The sequence below is a fragment of the Melospiza melodia genome, chromosome 18 (genome assembly GCF_035770615.1).
Source record: "Melospiza melodia melodia isolate bMelMel2 chromosome 18, bMelMel2.pri, whole genome shotgun sequence".
NCBI lineage: Eukaryota > Metazoa > Chordata > Aves > Passeriformes > Passerellidae > Melospiza > Melospiza melodia.
In genome coordinates this window covers 4,891,973-4,911,713 of record NC_086211.1, presented here as the reverse complement: position 1 = coordinate 4,911,713, position 19,741 = coordinate 4,891,973, and the positions used below count along the sequence as shown (strand labels likewise).

Here is a 19,741-nt window from a genome sequence, read left to right as displayed (position 1 = left end):
TCTCCAGGTCTCATGTTTGTCCTTCCACCTCTGGTCAACAGCAGATGTTTTCCATGCCTGGAGACACATCAACAGGTCTCCAAGTGACTCCAGCAAGCCTGGCCAACCCTGCAGTCACTGCAAGTATCTCAGCTAACTTTCCAGCCTGCTCACTGCTACCTTTTCTCCAAGCCTAGGGAGTGTGTCCTGCTGAAATCAGGGGGAAATCAATATACACAGAGGTTTATAGCAAACTGATTTGGTTTAAGGCAGCTGGGGTTGGGACTAAATGATCTCTAACATCCCTTCCAATCCAAACCATTGATGAATCTATAAATCTGTGAATGAGACTTGCCTGGAAAAACAGAGATAATGATGTCCTCCCTTTGTGAAGCACATCAGATCATTGATGTGCTCTTCCTCTACATGTGAGAGAGCAGAGCTAGGAACAGAGTGCATCCCAAATAAGAATCATACACCCAGTTTGGGCAGTGACAATTTATTATTATGACAGAAGAGCTACATCCATTATAATACAAAATGTCAGACTTCTGGAGATGCTCCACCCTCCATGAAGGGGAGGAGGAAGGAGACCTCTCAAAACAGATACCCACAGGGTGGTGGCAGGCAGCAGGCTAAAGCCACCAGCACTGAACACAATGGAGCCCAAACTGCTCCTTTCCACAATTCTACAGTCCTGAGATAACCAAGATAACCTATAGTCTCAGTAAGGAACCAAAAGCATGGCAGTGACTGAGCCACAGAGGCGTCAACACAGGTATAGGGGCTTCAAATGGCCATTTATGCTTGTGCTTTTTCACTCAGTGATGGCAGACTCAGGTCACTGATATCTTAAAAATAATTTCAAACTTGCTGAGTGATGAGATGTTTGCAAGAGCAGGAGACTTTCCCTGGGTCTCTGTCCTCAGGGACCAAACCCTTGGCTGCCATTAGAAGAGGAAAACCATGCAGCAGAAAGCACCAGCCTGATGCAGGTTTGTCTCTTTGCTGGGGCTCAGATTTAGGGAATCTTTTTGGGAAAAGATGTGAATGGTGATGCTGAGGCTCCTCAAACCAGCAGTTCCCACCATATTTCCAGACAGATCCTGAGAATCTGGGTAGTGATGAACACATGGCCCAGTTCAAAGGCAGGGATTGGATCCTGGCACAGGAGAGCCCTGGGACGGAGCTAGACTTGCCCTCCCACCGGATGAAAATTATGCTTTTCAGAGGAACTGGTGGGATTTGTCACTCAGCATGAAAGAAAGGGGAAGAAGTTCCTTGCAAAACAGAAGCAACCCAACACCACAAATTAGGGGTGGTGAACAGGAGAATTTTTCCTTGCTACCTCGAGTGTGCTGCCCAGGAGGGCCAAACCTGGCTGGCAGCTGGCAGTGGGGCACTAAGCAATGGTCTGGCGGCTGAAGAGGTCGAGGGTGAGGGCGCTGAGGAAGGCTGGGATGCTGTCCTGGCGCAGCAGGTGCAGCTCGATGAGCTCCCGGATGGTGCGCGAGAACTCCGTCTCCAGAAGCTGCATCTTCCCACCAGAGGAGCTGGAGGCCTAGAGGGAAAGAAGAACAAACCCATTAATACCTGAAGGTTTTAATGCTGCATTTTTCCACCAGAGGAGCTGGAGGCCTAAAGGGAAACAAGAACAAGGCCATTAATACCAGAGGGTTTGAATTAATCTCCCTGACACAAGAGCAGTGCCACCCTGAAGCCTCCTTTGGCACGGATCTGCTGCCACCAAGGACATGCCATCTGTTTGGCACATGGCATTCCTGAGTCCTGCATCCCAATGTCCCCATGCAGGACCCCTGTGAGCCTTCCCTGGTGACAAATGTGGCACTGGGGAGATGTTTGACCATCCTGGAAAGAGACCAGAACAGAGGTGGCCACATCAGGGTCACTGTCACCAACACCACCCAAGGTGGCAGGAGCTCTGCACAGGGTTTTCTCTCCATGAAAACATTTATCCATGAAGTCATGCCACATCTGTAGGAGAGAGCAGACCTGTTCCTGATTAGCATAACTCCTTCCCAAGGAGTACTGATCCACCCTGCATCCCTAAAGTGTTTAAATCAGCTTGGCAGCACACAGCCGAAGCCACCAGAGGAATTATTCCAGGGATGCTCTCAAGAAAATAAGGAAACTCAACATGTGGGAAGACACTACAAATCTCCTGTAACATATAAAACAAGCAAAAAAAAAGCTAAATGCAAGAGAAATAAGGAATGCTTGAAGCCTCTCCTGCCCCCGGAGGCATGAAAGCAGCTTGTTTATTAATAAACAGCAAAAATATCACAGTGCAAATGCTAATTTTTTTTCCCCTGCCATTTTCTTCTTCAAAATACTCCCATTCCTAATTTCTTTGCAGCTCTGCTTCCTGTTGGAGGTGAAGTGGGACAGCATGAGTGGTGCCAGGCATGGCTGGCATCCCCCTCCTCAATCAAAGGATGCCAAGACCCAAAGTGGAAGATTGCCATGGGAGGGGAAAGCATGGCTTTAGCTGCTGAGAGCCCCAAAGAACATGCTTCCTTCCCATTTCATGTTCTCAAGAGCCTGGACAGATTTGATTATGAACCCTCCATGTTTGGGTCACTTTGGATTGTGAGGAGTGCAAGGTACAGAGGATGCCCCTGCCATCCCCCAGCCAGGCAGGGAATCAAAACAAGGTTTTCACGTGGAAAAGCGAATTAGCTTTTGTTTAGATCTTTGATTTGGCTGGGCTGTTTTTCAGCAAATCCTGTGCTTTGATCTGCTGCTTACCAGAGCTACCTGGTACCTCCTGTGCACCTGAGGTACCCCTGGAGCAGATCAAAGAGGGAAGAGATGGCAGATGAAGGAGCCAGTTGGAGGCATCAGGAATGATGTAAATTCCCAGCCCACACAGAGCCAGAGGTGTCACTGCAGAGCAGAAACACAGGAGATAGGTGCTGTGGCAGCAGCACAGGTTTTATTTTGCAAATCCCCCCCAGATTCAGCTGATGAGCAGTGCCAGTTTTGGAGGAAGGTCCGAGTATTATGAATGCATCACTTGTATCTCCGGCTCTCTCAGTGCCGAGCTGGATTCATCTGGAATGGGAATTCAAGCTCTGTATGAAATACACAGCCTCCCTCGCAGATTTAAAACACTCTTTGGGCACAGAATTAATTTTCTAAGAATTTACAAGCAAATCCATTAATTGGTTTACTAGTTTAATTAATTAAATTCCTTAAGAAATTTAGCATCCAGTGCCAGACCATTTGCTTGTGTTTTATGACCTCAAAAACAGAGCAACATAAATGTTTTAAATTTTTTTTCCTTTGAGCTCGCTGGTGCCATGGGTGAAGGCTACATTTGAATATCTTCTCCTTTTTTATGAGATTAATGGTAGTTTCTATCTGCTATTGTTCATAAAGTTTCCTCCTGCAGCAGAGGCAGAAGAATAATGTTCAGAGAAAGTTATGTGGATAAATACATGCTCCTGAGAAAATTGCTATTTCCCATTGAGTTTTCTCAGCTGTCAAGGGAGGCAGCATCCTCCCTCTCACCCCCACAGCCTCTGTCTCCCCAGGAACTCTAAAAAATCAAAGAAAACCCCCAAATGCTTCCAAACCCCAGCCATCTCACCCAGGTTTCTTATGATTGCTTCTGTAACAGGCACAAGGCGAGAAGGCAGCCACTTGGAAAAAAAGCAATTCTTCCTCTGCCAGTAGATGTTTACATGTGAACTTAGAGGATGGATGCACTTGCAGTGCAGCTCATTCAATCTCACATTGCTTTAAAAAAAATGGAGAAACTTTTTTTTTCCCCCTAGGAGTGTTTTAAAATTGCTATCATCGTAACTTTTCTTATTATTTGTTTTTATTGCTTTTTTTTCTTCACCCATCTGTTCATAATGTAGTATAGACTGGGATATATAGATAGATTTGCTGCTTTGGGTTCAACAGCGGGAGTACCTCTGCAGCCTGTGCTTTACAAATAAAGTGATTATATGAAATAATAGCAATATGTTCCCATTAATTCACAGGATTTCTTTTCAAAAGCCAGCCTGCACCCTGCCTGGTGCACTTGCTGGCAGAGAGGGAAGTGCCCGAGGCAGGAACAGGAGGGAGCAGGGATCAGAGCAGGGCAGGGGGATGCACAGGGGTGTGCAGGAACTGAGGGGAGGAAGGACATGGGGGGGATGCTCTGCTGAGTGAACGCTGCAGGCTCTGGTGGTCCACACCACTCTGGATCAATGCAGAGCATGCCTGTGGTTCCAGCTCTAAAAACTGTATTTCTGAAGATAAGAAATATGAAATTTCCAGCAGTTCAAAGCTGCAAGGGCACTCAAGTCCTGCTCTTCACTGTTCATTGCTAGGATTCCCTCCACCCATTTTTAATATATTTTTTATTTATTTATAAAAGTCTCAATCCTCAAAGACAGCTCCTGGATATTCCTGCTGCAGGTGCCAGCACAGATCAGCTATTCACAGCACACTCCACGTATTGCAATCACCTTCACTCTGCTGATGCATTCCCTACAATTTTGAGTTTAGGTGAAGCCAAAAGCCAACCCAGCCCATCTAGGAATAAAATACAAAGCTGAGAGGGGCACAAACAAGTGTCACTGATCCATGGGGACAGTCCATGAGTGGGAATGGGGTGAGAGAGACCAGAGCACGTTCAAAGCCAACCCTGACTGCTCTGTGCCCAACACTACTGACACCACTGCTACAGTGTGCTGTTGCTCTTAAAGAGAAGGGGCAAAAAGCAAAGAAAAAAGAAAGAAAAAAGGAAAAAAGCATCAACATTTAGAGTCAAACTGAATACACGGAATCAGAGGAAAAGCTGGATCTGAGAGTATCCCCATCCACCCCAGCCAATGCATAGAGGAGTCAATGCAAGAGGACACTTTGAGGACCACCATCGTGCTTCACTCTCCCTTTCCTCTCTGTGCTGGGCCACACAAGTGCAGTGCTTCACTAGAGATGTAAATATTCCCTCCTAAACCTCAGTTTCCCTGAGCACAGAGCAGCAGCTCATCACAATGAAAACACCATCTCTCAGGTACCCTGTACATACCCCTATATTGGTTTCTTCTAATTCATGGGAAAAGTCTGTCTGGCTCACTAAACTACCAAGATTCAGGTCTCTGTTATGTTTTATTCAGATCTCAAATACTTGCAAAAGGAAGGAGTTCAGCTTTCACAAAGCTCTGTTGCCAGTTTAGTCTGATTTAAGAGCTATGGGGGACCTTTTCTAGAAAAGCAAAGTAAATTACTCTTTGCCCAGTGTTGCTGCACACCCAGCTCTGCTGGGCTGGGTGGGATGTGACTCTGGTTGGAGATTTGAAGGGTGACAGCCTGTCTGTCTCCTTGCAGGCTGTGCTACCCCATAGTAACCAGATTATCAGGGGACAGACCTCTCTATATTACAAACCACAACAACACTGGTCTATTTAGCACAGAACAACATGAACCTGCAGTAGCTGCTCAGAGAAGGGAGCTGTTAGCACAACTGTTTCTTCAGGGGAATCAAGATCATCAGCCACCTGCCAGAAGGAAACATCATAAATCTTCCTCTTAACTCTGGAAACCAGTAAATTATTCAAGGCTTTATAGTTCAGATACACATGTAAAAATCTCTCCAATAACCACCAATGTGGTAGAAAAGCAGGTTCTTCTCTCCATCTCAGCAAGGAGCAGACAATGCAGATGATGTGAGGGAGCAATAGGCATTCCCAAATGTCCCTCTTGGGGATGGACCTGCAGCTGGATGAACTGGGCTCATAAAACTGGAACATATGGACTGTAAAAGGCTCCTTAACTACTGCCACTTCAATGTAACATGTACAGGACTCTGTCTGCACTGCTCCTGCTGAGATGGCTCTTTGCACCCTTGCTGGTGCTGCACACAGACTTTCCTGAAAGCCAAGACCCAGCATTTCCCTCTCTGATTCCTCCAGCTGACGAGGGGGACCTATGTCAAAAGTGTGACAGTGTCTCCTTTACCCACTAACAAGCTACCACATGGTTCAGAAGTGCACTCTCACCCAGATACACTCAGGTTTTATTTTCTTGTACACCCTTTTCCTCTTCTCTCTGACATATTTTGGTAGCTAAAAACAATGGCTCCAAAAGTGCCATCGGCTATGAGCTGACATGCAGCGTGAGTTTAATCACACAAAGGTTGCTTCTTAAAAAATATGGGTTGAGTGTAAGACCCAAGGTCATGCAGACCTTTAGACACCGGATTAAGACTGAAAATAGGGTGGCTGCACACCCCAAGGAGAGAGCTGGCATGGGGACTTGGTATTATCAGAAAATACGGAGCAGAAATGCAGAAACGGGAAAATTCTGCACAACGTGAATTCTATACAACAGAATTCTATACACCTTGGGATTTCAAAACGAAGTGAGGATTTTCAACCTCTGATTTCCACATTGAGAAAGCACAACTGCCTTTGGGGATGCAATCCATGCAGGACATGTGTTCCAGCAACTTCAAACACACACATCCAGCGTCGCAGGTGGATTTCCTGAATGGGTTTTGGCAAGCTGACAACAGGGATGGTGCAGCTTTGTGCCAGGCACAGCAGGCAAGACAGTTGTGTCTCAGCTTGGGAACAAAGGAGCTTCCAACACCTCCACAGCATGCAGAGGGATGAAGTCCAGGGTTTGGCAGGGCTGCCAGAGCCACCCCTTGGCGTGGTGACAAACCTTTGCTCTGCAGATGCTGCTTGGCCACGCTCTATGGCGGACGGTGCTTTCCAAGGCTAAGATGTATTAGGGGTCAAAAGGGGCAAGTGAATCATTGCCTGGTGACATTTACCCAGTGAATGTATCTGGAAGGCCCCATCTCATCTGCTCTGCTCCTTCCATAAATCACTGTCTGTGTTGTGTCCCCATGGATGCCAGCTCTGAGCACACAGAGCAACCAGCCCCGAGTGTGCTGAGGGAAGGGGCACCACAGCTTCACACCCAGCACTAGGGTTAGGGGTTAGGATTCTACCTTGGGTTGGGGATTTTAAACCACAAAGCCCAGAGCTCCAGGCACACTGCAGCTGCAAAAGGCATCCCAAGGGGAACACAAAACTGCCACAACATGCCTTCCACCACAGCTTATTCCTTGGAAACAGAATTAACGCTAGGCTGGGGTTATGGTTAGGGTTCCAGCTAGGGTTAGGGTTTTGAAACGAGAAAGCCCAGAGTTCCAGGCACACTGCAGCTGCAAAAGGCATCCCAAGGGGAACACAAAACTGCCACAACATGCCTTCCACCACAGTTTTTTCCCTTGGAAACAGCCTTAACCCTAGGCTGGGTTTAGTGCCTAGGGTTAGGGTTCCAGCTAGGGCTAGGGTCAATGTGCAGCTCCACAGGCTGTTCCAGCACTATGGGCCATGCTGTGGCCTCTGTGCCTGAGTTCTCACTCCCCCTTTCCCTCCTCCTTGTGGTGTTCCTCACCCTACCCTGCAGAGTGCTGTGCTGTCCACATCGATGTGGGTTATGCACATCTCCCCAGCAGATTGACCCCTTTGGCAATTTGCCTTCATCGCACGAATCCCTCAGACCTCCTCTTCCAGTGGGGCAGTCACTCCCTCTTCCCAAAGCCTTCATGTGCCAGCAGAAGCCTTCAGGGTTGGCTGTTCCAAGTGATCACCTCCCAAAAAGCTATCACTGTGTGTGCTCAGAGCTTTGGGCACACTGCTGGTCCTGAAACATCCCTCAGCTCCCTCACACCTTCCCCATGGCACCCACTGACACCCACAAACCCTGCCACAGTGCAACAAACCTATTTGAAATTTTCCTTTAAGAAGCTGCTGGCTCTGACCTTTAAATGAGAAAATCCTTTTGTTTCTGCCTCTTGCTTCAGATGCCAAGATTTTTCTAAATGTCAAAGGCCGCCTTGTCCACGTGCAGATGTTGAGGGGAGAAGCAGTGATGCTGGGGTCTGCATATCTGATAAATCACCGCTTCACATCACCCCAGACAGACAGACAGACAGACAGACTCAGGGAAGCCAAAAAACTAGAGTGCCCAGAAAAAACCCAAGGAAAAAAACCAAGGAAAAAAAAAAGTGTGTGTGTTTGTGTGTGTGCACATGCAGAAACTGCCTGCTGAAGTTATAACAACCCAAACACGAGGTTTTGAGATTTAATTGCTCAAACTTGGCTCTCTCGGGTGATGATATCATTATCAAAATACCCCAATTGAGTTATGCCTCACCAATCAATCTCTCCTAAGCATCATGCACTGCTCAAATACCAGGTCCCCAGGTAGCCTCTAAATCACTTTAATTACAGGCCGTTCATTTAAAATTAGGGAAATATTAAGGAAAGACAAAAAAAAAAAAATCCAACACAAAATTGAACCACAATATGTGCTTATGGCTGGAAATATTTATGAGGTTATTTAGCAAACTGTTTACTGGTTTCCTTCTTTTTTTCATGGTAACTGGCAGGTTCCAGCTGGCCTGACAGGATGCCTGCCCATAGTGGCTCCTGCAGGATGTGCAGCACTTAATCAATCAGGTCACCTCCCTTTCACAAATAACCATTCCTCCTCTGCAGCAAAATCCCCCCCCCTTTAATATCCTCATTGTAACCCAAAGAAGAAGAGCACTTCCTTATAATAATTGTTTCTTGCCAAGACCTCTGACCTCTGTGTCACCAGCTTGGTATATAAAGTGAATTTATGAGGCAGACAGGGATGGATGCCTGTAAAGAGCCTTCCAGGAAATGTAATGAAAAAGCTGCTTTTAGCTGCTGAGCAAAGAAAAGCAAATGCCTGGCAATGCCAAGAAGAAAATTGAATGCTGGGATGGGGTAAGTGAGAAACAGCCCTGTGTGCACTGAGATTTATAGCAAACATTTCCTTTCTCTTTCTTATTATTCAACGCTGAGACGAGCCACAACCCCAGAATGTCTTTGGAACAAGAGGTCAGCTCATATCCTTCCATCTTAATCAGAACCAGGGCCCAGGCTCTGTGTGCACGAGTGGCAGCAGTGATGGCTCCTGGATGCTGCACCAGCTCAGCAACGCAGGGCAGGGTGTGCTGCACCAGCCTGTCCCCACAGCTCCCTGCTTGGCTCCAGGAGAGCTCTCCTGCACCTCACGTCAAAAATGGAACATGAGAAAGAGCAGGGACGTGTGCTGAAGGGCTGCACCCCTCTCTGTGGGGGAAAGATGCTGGATAATCCTGGGGGACAGTGCTCTGTGCAGCAGAGGAGGAGTCAGCACCTCCTTTCAAAAGGTTTCTCCCACAGGTTAATGCCCTTTAGACTGTCAAATGCGATGCCATAAAAATAAGATCAAAGGCTTTAAAATAAGGGAAGCGTATTTTTTGATTCATACTATTACTATTTTATATCTGAATATTCCTATAGAGCTTTTCATCCTGGAAGACAGGTCTTTGAACTGCTGTGATTTCACCTATCACTGAGGAACAACCCCCGGGGTAAAATGTGACAGCTATTATCAGGGTGCATTAATGTTACTGAACAGTTCAGGACAGACAGAGACAAATATATCCAATTTAAATCATAGGATTGAAGAACTACTGCTCAGTGTGGATTAATACCCATGCATTTTCCAAAAGTGCTTTGAGAGTTTTTAGAGAACAAGTGCAGAAACTAAAATTCCCTGTTTCATCTGTAGGATTCATTCAGGCTCCTGTCATTATGCTGCAAATTGAACATTGTCAAAGAGGGAAGATGGCAATGGAAATGATTCACCAGTAGCATCTACTTTTGCATCCACAGATTCTCTGATGGGATGTCCAAAGCAGCCAGAAGGAGACTCACCCCGTGGAGATTTGCTGAGGTGATACCTAAAAATGGTTCCACTGAGCACATGGCTGGTGAGAGTAAATCACAGCAGACTACTCACATCACAGAGAATGGAAAATCACATGGGATGTCACTCCAAGCTAATACTGGCAGCCAGCTGTAGTCGGAACTTGAGCTTATACAGTACAAGTTTTTAACAGACTTTAGATCTGCTCAATAGTGTTCACCAGCCAAATATGCTTATAAACATCAAGCATGGAGGAGTAGAGATGAGAACGAGGCATGGAGCTCCCAGAATTTTTCCAACCCCATTCCATATAAACCCCAAACTACGGCATTAATCCTTTAAAGCCAATACCTCCATAAAAATCTCAGGATCTTTACAAATCAGAGTCTCTCCTTGACACACAGGGAAGCTGTGCTGCTCCCACAGCCATGGCTACCTCTGACCTACAACAAATCCCTTTGGAAAGAGCAGCCAAACGTGTGTTATCCCAACTGCTGTCACACCACACGTGGCAGGGCTGGACTGCTCCAGCACCCCGGCTGCAGCTTCCCAGCCATCTGTGAGTGACTGTGTTGGACTGGTCAAGCTGCACAGTGAGTAGCTAACAAGCATTAACAACATCTAGCCCATGTGTTCTGTCTAGTAAAATGCCAACCCATCTGTCTGTAACATCAGCGACTCCGTAGAAGCCATATGCAGGAGAGACATAAATTAGGGAGAGAAAAATCTCCCGTTACTTTCTCAGCAGTGACTCTGCAGTTGTCACTGGGAATGAGAGGGACTGGGTGTTTTTTAAGCTCTGTTTTCCCAGCCAAATCTCAGGCTCACGTAGCTCTCCAGCCCTGCCATGCAGAGGCAGTTTCTGGTCTGCCCCTGACCATGGTGAACGTGGCTTGGGACAAAGTGAAAAGTAGCTGCAACTCAAGCCAGGCCCCAAACTGCTCCCCAAGGGGAGCCAGCAGAAGGCAGAGAACTTGAGGGAGACACCAGGGACTGGCAAGTGAGCCCAGCATACAAGAATCCCTCAGTTAGACAGGGAGCTCATTAACCAGCCAAGCTGCTTATCACATTCCTCTTCATCTCCCTTGCTGAAAGCTCTCTGAGCTGGAAGGAACAGAGGAGCAGTAAACCAAGAACATGGAGTTTCTGGAACATGAGAAAGAAGCACCTATGGGAGAAATGCAAAAAAAAATTATCTGTGCAGGCTGTAATTAAGACTGCCTGTTGTCAAGGCAGGGAGATACTCCACTTGTGAACTGCAGCTGGGGCATGAGGTCTGAAAGATAACACAAGCAGCAGAGTTTGCCAAACCCTGCCATCAGTGAGAGATGTCTGGAACCATGGAGAGTTTTGACAGCAAAACTTTTGAGGCTGCAGCGTTGCCTGGGAGATAGGCATCCCTTCCCCAAAGCAAACCACTGCTCCCCAAGAGTAAGAGCTTGCTGGAGCCTTCATCCCTCACTGACTCACACCAGACATGCACTGTTCCACTGCTTGGCTGCTCCTGCATCATGGTCCTGCTCAGAAGCCTCTGCCTTCCTGTCTCTGGGTTAGAGGAAATCAGCAGAAAGTGCCTGCACATGACACAGAGTGAAAATAGGTCATACAGACCTCAGGACTCACCAGCTGCCAACTGGAAATGAATCCCTGATTTTTTGAGCTGGGCATGGATGGAGGGAGAGTGCCTGGGGCTGGGAATGGTTAAATGAGCAGAGGACACACTCCTGGGAGGCACATCTTGAGTGGCTGCTACTCTGCCACATTGCAGATGCCATCATGTGATTAACCCATTTATCCTCATCATCATTTTGGTATCCTTCTGGAAGCCTTGCCACAAGTGGGGCGGACAGAAGGCTAAAGAACTGAACAAGATCCTGTGATCAGTAATGGCTCAAGGGACTGTAAGTGATAAACTTAATGACAAGCAGACAATTAGCCCTTAGCTCTGTGGCTGAGGGATGGGACAGTATATGGAGCATGCCCGTTCCTGGCTCATTGAGTTCACAAGGCTTGTGGGGGAACGAGTAACAGATGGACCTGATGGCAGATTACAGCTGAAATTCTCACCATGTTTACTCACTACCGTCTTCTAGCTCTTGTTTGTCATAGTCTGGCACCCCAGGCTAAAATGCAGGTTCAAGCCTTGCGTCAAGGAAATTGGTGACACGTATTTGTCACCTCTGCACAGAGCCAGCGCTCTGCACCGCCGACCAAACACCTCTCTTCTAAGAGCAACAAGAATTGGTCAATAATCACCCCTTCCTCTGGGACCCTGTGACTTGCTTACAGTTATGATCTACCAAAGTGGAATTTAAGTGTTGGCTCTGGGAATAACATTAGTTGCCATTGCAACATCAATGACCAAGTGCCACGATGCTAGTGTGGGTTGAGGAAGGTGCTTTTGTGCTTTTCCTGCTGTTGCTTTTTTGCTGGCTCATGTTTTCCTTCGTTTTTCTTCATTTGAAATCGCTGTCATCAGCACGACTGCCAGCAGGACCAAAGCAAGCCTGAGTTGTCAGTACCCAGCAAGTCAAAGAAGGAAGTTGATTCTGAACATGCAAAATGATTTTCTTGTGTCCTCAAGAATGAGTCTTAACCCTTAACAGCTCACAATCTCACATTCCTCTGACTGCATCTATAGCCATAAGTGGAAGTTTATACTGAGAAGATGTTATTATTTTTATCATGGAGCTGATGGATATCAGTAATTCTATTTGTGGAGTTACTCAACCAGACTTGTAGTCCACAGGCAGGAAATCTTGAAGAACTAGATAGCAGGGAAACCAGTAAACTGGCCTGTGCACGTTGAGTACATCCAGCTATATTGAAATGGGCTTTTAATGGTAAAATCCAGTGTGAAACAAAGACACACAGGACTCCTCTCTCCTTAAGCAGGTCTGATCTCACCATAAGAAAGTCCATGGCTCAAGAGACATAGGCTGCAGCTAAGGAGTGAATAAATAGGAAGATTTCAGTATTCACTGAAACAGCAGGAGAAATTCCACTGTATCCCTGGAGGGGACACTCAGCCCTTTGGGCTAGGACGTGCTTGCTGAAAGCTCCTGCTGTTGCTGCCTGTGCTGTCATTTGGCACTAAGCTCCTGAAGAACATGGCAAGACAGCACTGCTGGTTCTCATGTCTGGATGAACATGCTCCTCTCCCCGAAGGGAAAAGGAGAGGTTTTGTGTTTAGCAAGTGCACCATGTTCGAGCAGCCTCTGAGGAGCCTGCCTGGGGCCCCGGGGCTCCCCATCTGACACACATCTGACTGGTTGTCTCTTCCTGCTGGTGTTCTCCCACTGATGTGCTGCCATCCTCCAGTCAGCTCCTTTTGCTGCAAGTGCAGGGGGGGAAGAGATTTATGCAGACACCATGTATGCAATTATGAAAACAGAAGACAAGACACCCGGATATCACACAAACTGATGCATTTTTCCTGGCAGGCTTTTTGCATGATCCGGTAACACAGCTGTCATGCTCCAGCTTCTGTCATCTGAGCTCTGCTACCACTTCAGCATCCTTTCCACATCCTTTAGGAGGGCTTCCTTCCCTTCCTGGTGCAGCCTGCTCCAGATGCCACAGCAAAGTGGGCAGCAGTGTGGGATGCAAAGGGGACACAGTATGGCTGCTTTTCATAGCAGCACTAAAATGAAATGTTCACTTCTTTAGGCAAGACACTGCTCATTAGCAATGACCTCGAGGCATGCAAGCTGCTCAACCAGCAATCTCTCCCACTCTGGAGCTCTTTAAAATTTGCCCTTTTCCTGTGCCAAGTCTTTCAGCAAGCTCCCCTGAAGTGCGGTGGTGATCTGTAGACATACATACACATTGTCCTGTGCTTTCTGCAGAAATGTGGTGATGGGGAGCTGGTATGCAGCTTGGACTTCATACCTAGTTCCCTACTCAGCACAGCATTAAAAGGGAAGGAAAGGACAAGCCTACAAGTTTCCCTGCCAAGGCAGCTCCTGCTGTGAACTCTAAAGCCTGGGAGCCTGTTAGTGCCCACATCCTCCTGGTTTTCAGCACTCCATGCTATGTTTGCTTTTGTAAATAGATTTAACCTTTCTAAAATTAAAAACAGAAGAGAACTTCTCTTGGCAGAACACCAGTTTGAGAAAGATGGAGGAACACAACATTTCCCAAACACTTCAAAACTGCAGATATGTGTTAGTCTCTGCAGTGAATGCTGGTTTTGCTCGTTATTCTGAATGTTAATACATTAATAGATCCTCTCTTGATTAATGCCTGCACCAGGCTCTCTTTCTAGGAACACATATGGCTCTTTCTTGCCACAATATTGGAATAGAGAGCCAAAATATTTAAACACTACACTAATAAAAGATTTTATCACCCCCATCCTGATGTAAATAACTAAGGCTGGAGCCAGCTCTTAGCTCTATGTGCCTATCTTTCAAAGAGTTCCTAATCAAATATGAATGAACTGGCTGAGGCCCATTTTAAGGAATTGGGCTGCTTGTGGTTACAGTGCTGCAGCAACAAAGCCACTGTGACATCCTCTCATCCCACAGGATGCTGTGGGTCTGCCTGAAAGGATCACATACTAGTTGGGGTTTTAGACCCAGGTGTGTGTGCAGGGGCTGGTTCTGCCTGCAAGAAAAGGACACACATTTTTTCTTTCCCCACACCTGCAAGGTTAAAATATTGTCCTGAATTAAGATGATTTTCAGGGGACTCCAAATGCTTCTCTCACAGATATCTCACTCAGCAGATTTACCCCATCTGCTGAAGGATGTGGGAATTACCCAGCACATAGCCCAGAGGGTATGGTAAAAATTCTGGTAGTGTATGTCGGGACTTGTTTGGAGTTGTAGGTCAATTGCCAATACAGAATTGCCTAAAAGAGCTGTTCCTTCCTCATTTTTTCCCATGCTGTGCCATTACCTTTCCTCTCTGCCCTATGTCCTGCACTAATCCTACCTGTCTAGTACCATCAGCTGCTAAAATAAACAGCAGTTCCCACTTTGTGCTACTTGCCAAGCTGCTGATCAGACCCGTCACTGGCTAAGTGTGACACAACCTGACTGCTAAGAAAACCTTTAAATTAAAAAAAAACTCTTTCTACATTTCAACAAGTGAGACCTGCAAGGGGAGGGACTTCAGGTTTGTACTCCAGAAAACATTTATCACTACAGAGCTGAAACATGGTGTGAAAATAAAAGCCCTCCAAACCTGCTTTCACACATTCCCCAGCGAGCCCAGAGGTGTTCCTGCTATGACCCACCTAACAATGCTCTTGAGAATTGTTTTCACAAGCAAAAAATTCAAACATAACAGCAAAAGAGTCAAGAAGTATTTCTTCAAATGCCTCAGATCTAGGCTGTGCTCTAAATACACTGTAGAAAAGCACTGGTATATTTTCAGATGTTACAGAACAACACAGGAAAAGACCTCAGCAAATCTGAACTGTAATACAGAGCAGGTCCTGACTAAAGTGTCAGGATTACTTGACATCACTGACCTCCTCCTGCTCAACCAGACTATTTTACAACTCAATTACATTTATTTCTGTATATACAGATGTACATGAGATACTTAACATTCTTTCTTGTGCAAGAAGCAGACAGAAGGCAGAAGATGCAGATGAGAAAACGAGCGGCTGAGCTCCCTCGGAGGTTTCACGGACAAAGATGTTTAAACGAAGTAATTTAAAACCAGAAAGAACCTCACAAACACAGTGCTTCTAAGCATCTCATTTCACTTGCTTGTTTGCAACTACATTTGAAAAAAAAATCTCAGAGGGAATCAAACCACTTTAGCTGCTGCTTCCTCATTCCTGATGTCCTCTGGAGAACATCATCAACCTCTTTTTCCTACCAGTTACACACCAGAATTTCTAGAACAAGTAACTCTACAGCAGTGAGGAGAACTGAAATACATTGCAAGTCATTGCTTGTCACACCTCTGAAGGGCAGGGAAGCACCAGCATGGCCTGAGACTGACAGACAATGTTGCCCTGTTCTTCTAAAGTTCTTCTAAGCCTTCCAATGTTTACATTTTTGTAATGGAGTTTCTCACGCACTTTTCATGTAAATAATGATTGTTTTACATTCCTTTCTGGAGGAGGAGACAATTAATAGACTGTTGGGTTGACCAGTGTGGCTGGAGAGGTGGCAATTTCATCCTCTGATCCATGGTCACTCTTGGAATTCTATAAATATCGAGCTGGAAAATAAACATCCCCTTTTTTTACCTTGAACAACTCAGAGTGTGAGTGCCGTTCATTTTGTGTGGTATTGGGACAAGACAAGAAGAAACTGGCTTCCTACACCAGCAGGGCAGCACAGAGCCACACAAAGGATTCAGTGCTCCAGGCCCGTTTGCCTCCTTTGCTGCAGAAACCAGAGCTGCCCCCAAAGCAGAGATGTGGGATGAATTCTGCAATAAGCAATGCCAAACTCGGTGGCACGGTGGGAATGCCCACGATGAAGCTGGCAGGGATGCCCAGGCACCTGCAGCATCCCCTGGGCACCATCCCAGCCCGGGCTCAGCCTGCCTGGGGAAGGGCCCCTCAGTGTGCACAGGGCTGTTCCAGCCCAACAACCAACCCATTCATCCCCATGACTGCCCCTTTCAGCACGAGCTGACACATCCTTCCCACAACAGGACCCTGCAAATGACTTTATTTAACCAGCAAAACAGATTTGTGTTGTTTCTAAAGACAAATGAATCCAGTTTTGGCTGCAGAGGGCCGAGCTGGGCTCCTCTCTGTGCCAGTAAAAGCATCAGGATTGTGGAGGAGACTTAAGAGACTGTGTTTACTTTCAGTCTCCCATGGATCATGACTGAACAGAAAAAAAAGGCTCACACAGCACAACAGATCAGGCTGTAACTGTAAAGGAGTCCAACACTTTGGTGGCTGTTTCTCTCAAGCTCTCAATGAATTTTTTTTTTTTTTTTTTTTAGTGAAAGACTTCCCACAGTTTACTGGTCTGCAGTGAGAGTGGGGCATTTTGGGGAGAGAGAGGATGGTGAAGCAGAACATTTCATAGAATCAGAGAATAATTTGGGCTGGAAGGGACTTTGAAGATCATTTAGTTCCAACTCAAGTGGGATGCTGCCCACTAGATCAGGCTGGTGAAAGAAAATGTTTTTCCTTATTATTTTGTCACTTTTCACTACACACATAATCCCAAATGTGACTGAGCTCTGCCCAAAGATGCAAATATTTCTGTGCTGGAGGTTCCTGACTGTGTGCTCCCAACAAAAAGAGAATGGGGAAAGGAGTCCCCAGAGAGAAACAATGAAAAGTGCCCAGGGTCACAAAGCAGGGCAGCAGCAGAGGCAGGAGCCATGGACAGACCCTGCAAATGCCCACAAAACACCCAGGCTGTGGAGAAATCTCTGCAAAGACAGAGGCAGATACAATGACACAGATTTATCCTTAAGTTGCTATGCAGGGAGGCACAATTCTTTACTTAGTGCCCTGTTATTTAACCTTAATGCTCCACTGACATTGTTTTTTCTGTATGGAATGTTATATATGTGTCTGTGTACAAATTTGCAAAGTATAAATAGCATAGATCAGAGGTGACCTTTAAGTTTGTGCATGTGGAGATTCATACAGCATGAGGGCTAGCTGGGAGGATGAAGTCATTAAGATGTGTTCTCATCTAAAGTTACTTATGAATTATTTGTAAGCTATTTTCTCACTTATTTTGTTATAATACCCCCACATAGTCACTCACCAACCAGTAAAAATAGCTTAGCAGTGAATACGTGTTTCGGAATTCTGTTTGCCTATTTTTCCTTTGTGCTGCAGCTGCTGTTGCCATGCTGTCGTTGCTATGTTTTCCTTTTTCTTTCTTTTTCTTAAGAAGGGAAAAGGCAAAAAAAAAAAAAAAATCTATTCCCTAAACATGCTAGGCTCATTTCATGGAACAAAATACCTCAGGTAGAGCCTAGACAGAGCCTAGAGGAATAATTTGGCTGAAAGAGCATTATAGTGTAGAAGAAAGCTTTTTTGGCATTAACATGCAGATTCTTCTCTGAAAGAGTTAATGAGACTACAAATATCACTTACATCAGGTAAAGATGACTAAAAAAGAGTATTAATATAGCCAGAAAATGGTCAGGGAAAGGTAAAACTCCATGCTGAATAGGCTGATAAGAAGGTGGAGGGAAAAATAGATTGAAAAGAGTAGATGTGGCCAAGTTTCATCTGGAAGACAAGACAATGAAGTTGCTCAATAAGCTTGTTAAAACAGTTCTTAAATCTTGAAAGCAGAAGTTTGTCTCTGTGGGACAGCCCTGAGAAATACAAATGCTCTTTCCAAAGGCTGCAAGTCCAAGGTGGAAAATTTGGTTCTGGGTTGTGGGTCCCAATCGTCGCCTTCTCCCTCTGGTCATTGTATGAAGAGCAGGCAGAGCTGGCCAGACTGGGGCTGGGGCTCAGCAATTCAGTTCTGAAAAGACAATTTGGGTTGCCCGTTCCTTCTCTGTCTCTGAGCTCCAGAGGAACCTGGGTTATTCCTCCACCCTGAGTCCCCTGCCAGCCTCCAGGACTGAGTCTCCGTGGAGCAGAGTTGGCAACATGATCGCAAGAATCAATAGTTTCAGCCCAATGACTGATGATTTAGAGCACAAAAAAACCCCTGTGAGATGGCAAAATGACTTGGGTGGCTTAGGAGTGTGGAGAGCTGTGAGGGACCAAGAGAACCTGTGAAATTTGGGTCACTGGGCAATGCTACAGCAGAAGAAATTCGATACAGACAAGTGCAATGTAGCACATGCTGTTCTGCCAATTTAAAGGACTCTTAAGATGCTGATGTGTTGGAAATGATGTAACCTCTGAGAAAAATAAAAAGCCAAGTGCCACCGTGGCCAGCTTCTAGACAATTTCTCAGTGTACAGTGTCACTCAAAACATCAAGTAAAATGTTAGAATAAAATGTGTTTGAAAATACAGCTGGGAGTACCATGTCATAGTTTTACACAAGCTGAGAGCATGGCCTCTTCTCCTGAGCAGTGAGTCAGCCTGGGTGAGTTCAGTACAGCATGAGGGCAAAAGATAAATTAGGTTTTCCTTGTTTGAGGCATGTGCTGTTTAACCTGCCTTTCTTCTCATCACTGACTGCATCCTGGGGTCAGTGGGAGAAACATTAAGGGCTGCAACAATTTACTGCAGAATTAAGACAGGCAAGAGTAAACAGAGGATGGTGAATGCTGGGTCAGATGCTACACTAGAAAAGATAATTCCAGTATTTCAGGTGCTCTTCAGCCACTACCTTCCTTGACTGAGGTGGGTGAGAGTTACAAAGTGCAGCTGGATTCAAGATGCCCCTTTCTCTTCATGGAGTTTGGCTGCATTAGCTGCCATTTTTCTTCATGGAAAACCATTCTTCCATAGGTCAAACAACCTCCAGTCCTGACCTGTGTGGGGCAGGGTTGCTAACCCTGACTGTAAGCTTGAAGCACAGCTCAATCAAAAACAGTTCTGCCATCCTCTGTATATTAATTATTCCTGCCTTTACCCGCATCCCATCAGCCCCAGATTTTGGGGTGTGACAGAAACCTCTCTCCATGAGGGCTGCCACTTCCAGCCAAGCCAAAGAAATCACAAAGAGTTATGTAGCCCCATGATTAAGAGCTGTGAGTCAGGAGCTTCCAAGTTTATTCCTCACTTTGGGTCCCAGCATGAACTACACAAGTAGCATCATTTCTCTGCATCTCAATATCCTCACCCTCCAGTAAAACTAATAACAACTCCTCCACTGAGCAGGCCTGCTGTGAGAATCAATTGGTATTTGTAAAGGCCTTTGAGAAATGTAAGGCACAGTCTGTATGTGAAAATTATTGATATGATTCATTACCAGGCATTCATACTCTATTTATGCAACTCCCAGTCTATTACTAAATATACTGTCCATTTGAATATTGAAATCACTGCTGCTAGTAATTTCTGCTAATGTTACACTGGTCTTTCAGAGGTAGCTTTTTTGACTTGAATGGGAGAATTGTGGAGGCAGTGAATAGGGGAACAA

At 45.9% G+C, this 19,741-nt stretch overlaps 1 protein-coding gene across 2 annotated transcripts in view; it reads right to left on the bottom strand.

Moving 5' to 3' along the window:
* Nucleotides 1-462: 462 nt before the first annotated feature.
* Nucleotides 463-19,741, bottom strand: part of MAD1L1 (mitotic arrest deficient 1 like 1) — a 346,582-nt gene continuing 327,303 nt past the window's right edge. For both annotated transcript variants that reach the window (XM_063171763.1, XM_063171764.1), the window contains one exon: nt 463-1,540. In XM_063171763.1, coding sequence (XP_063027833.1) covers nt 1,382-1,540 — 159 coding nt within the window. In that variant the 3' untranslated portion in view covers nt 463-1,381. The remainder of the gene's footprint in view (nt 1,541-19,741) is intronic.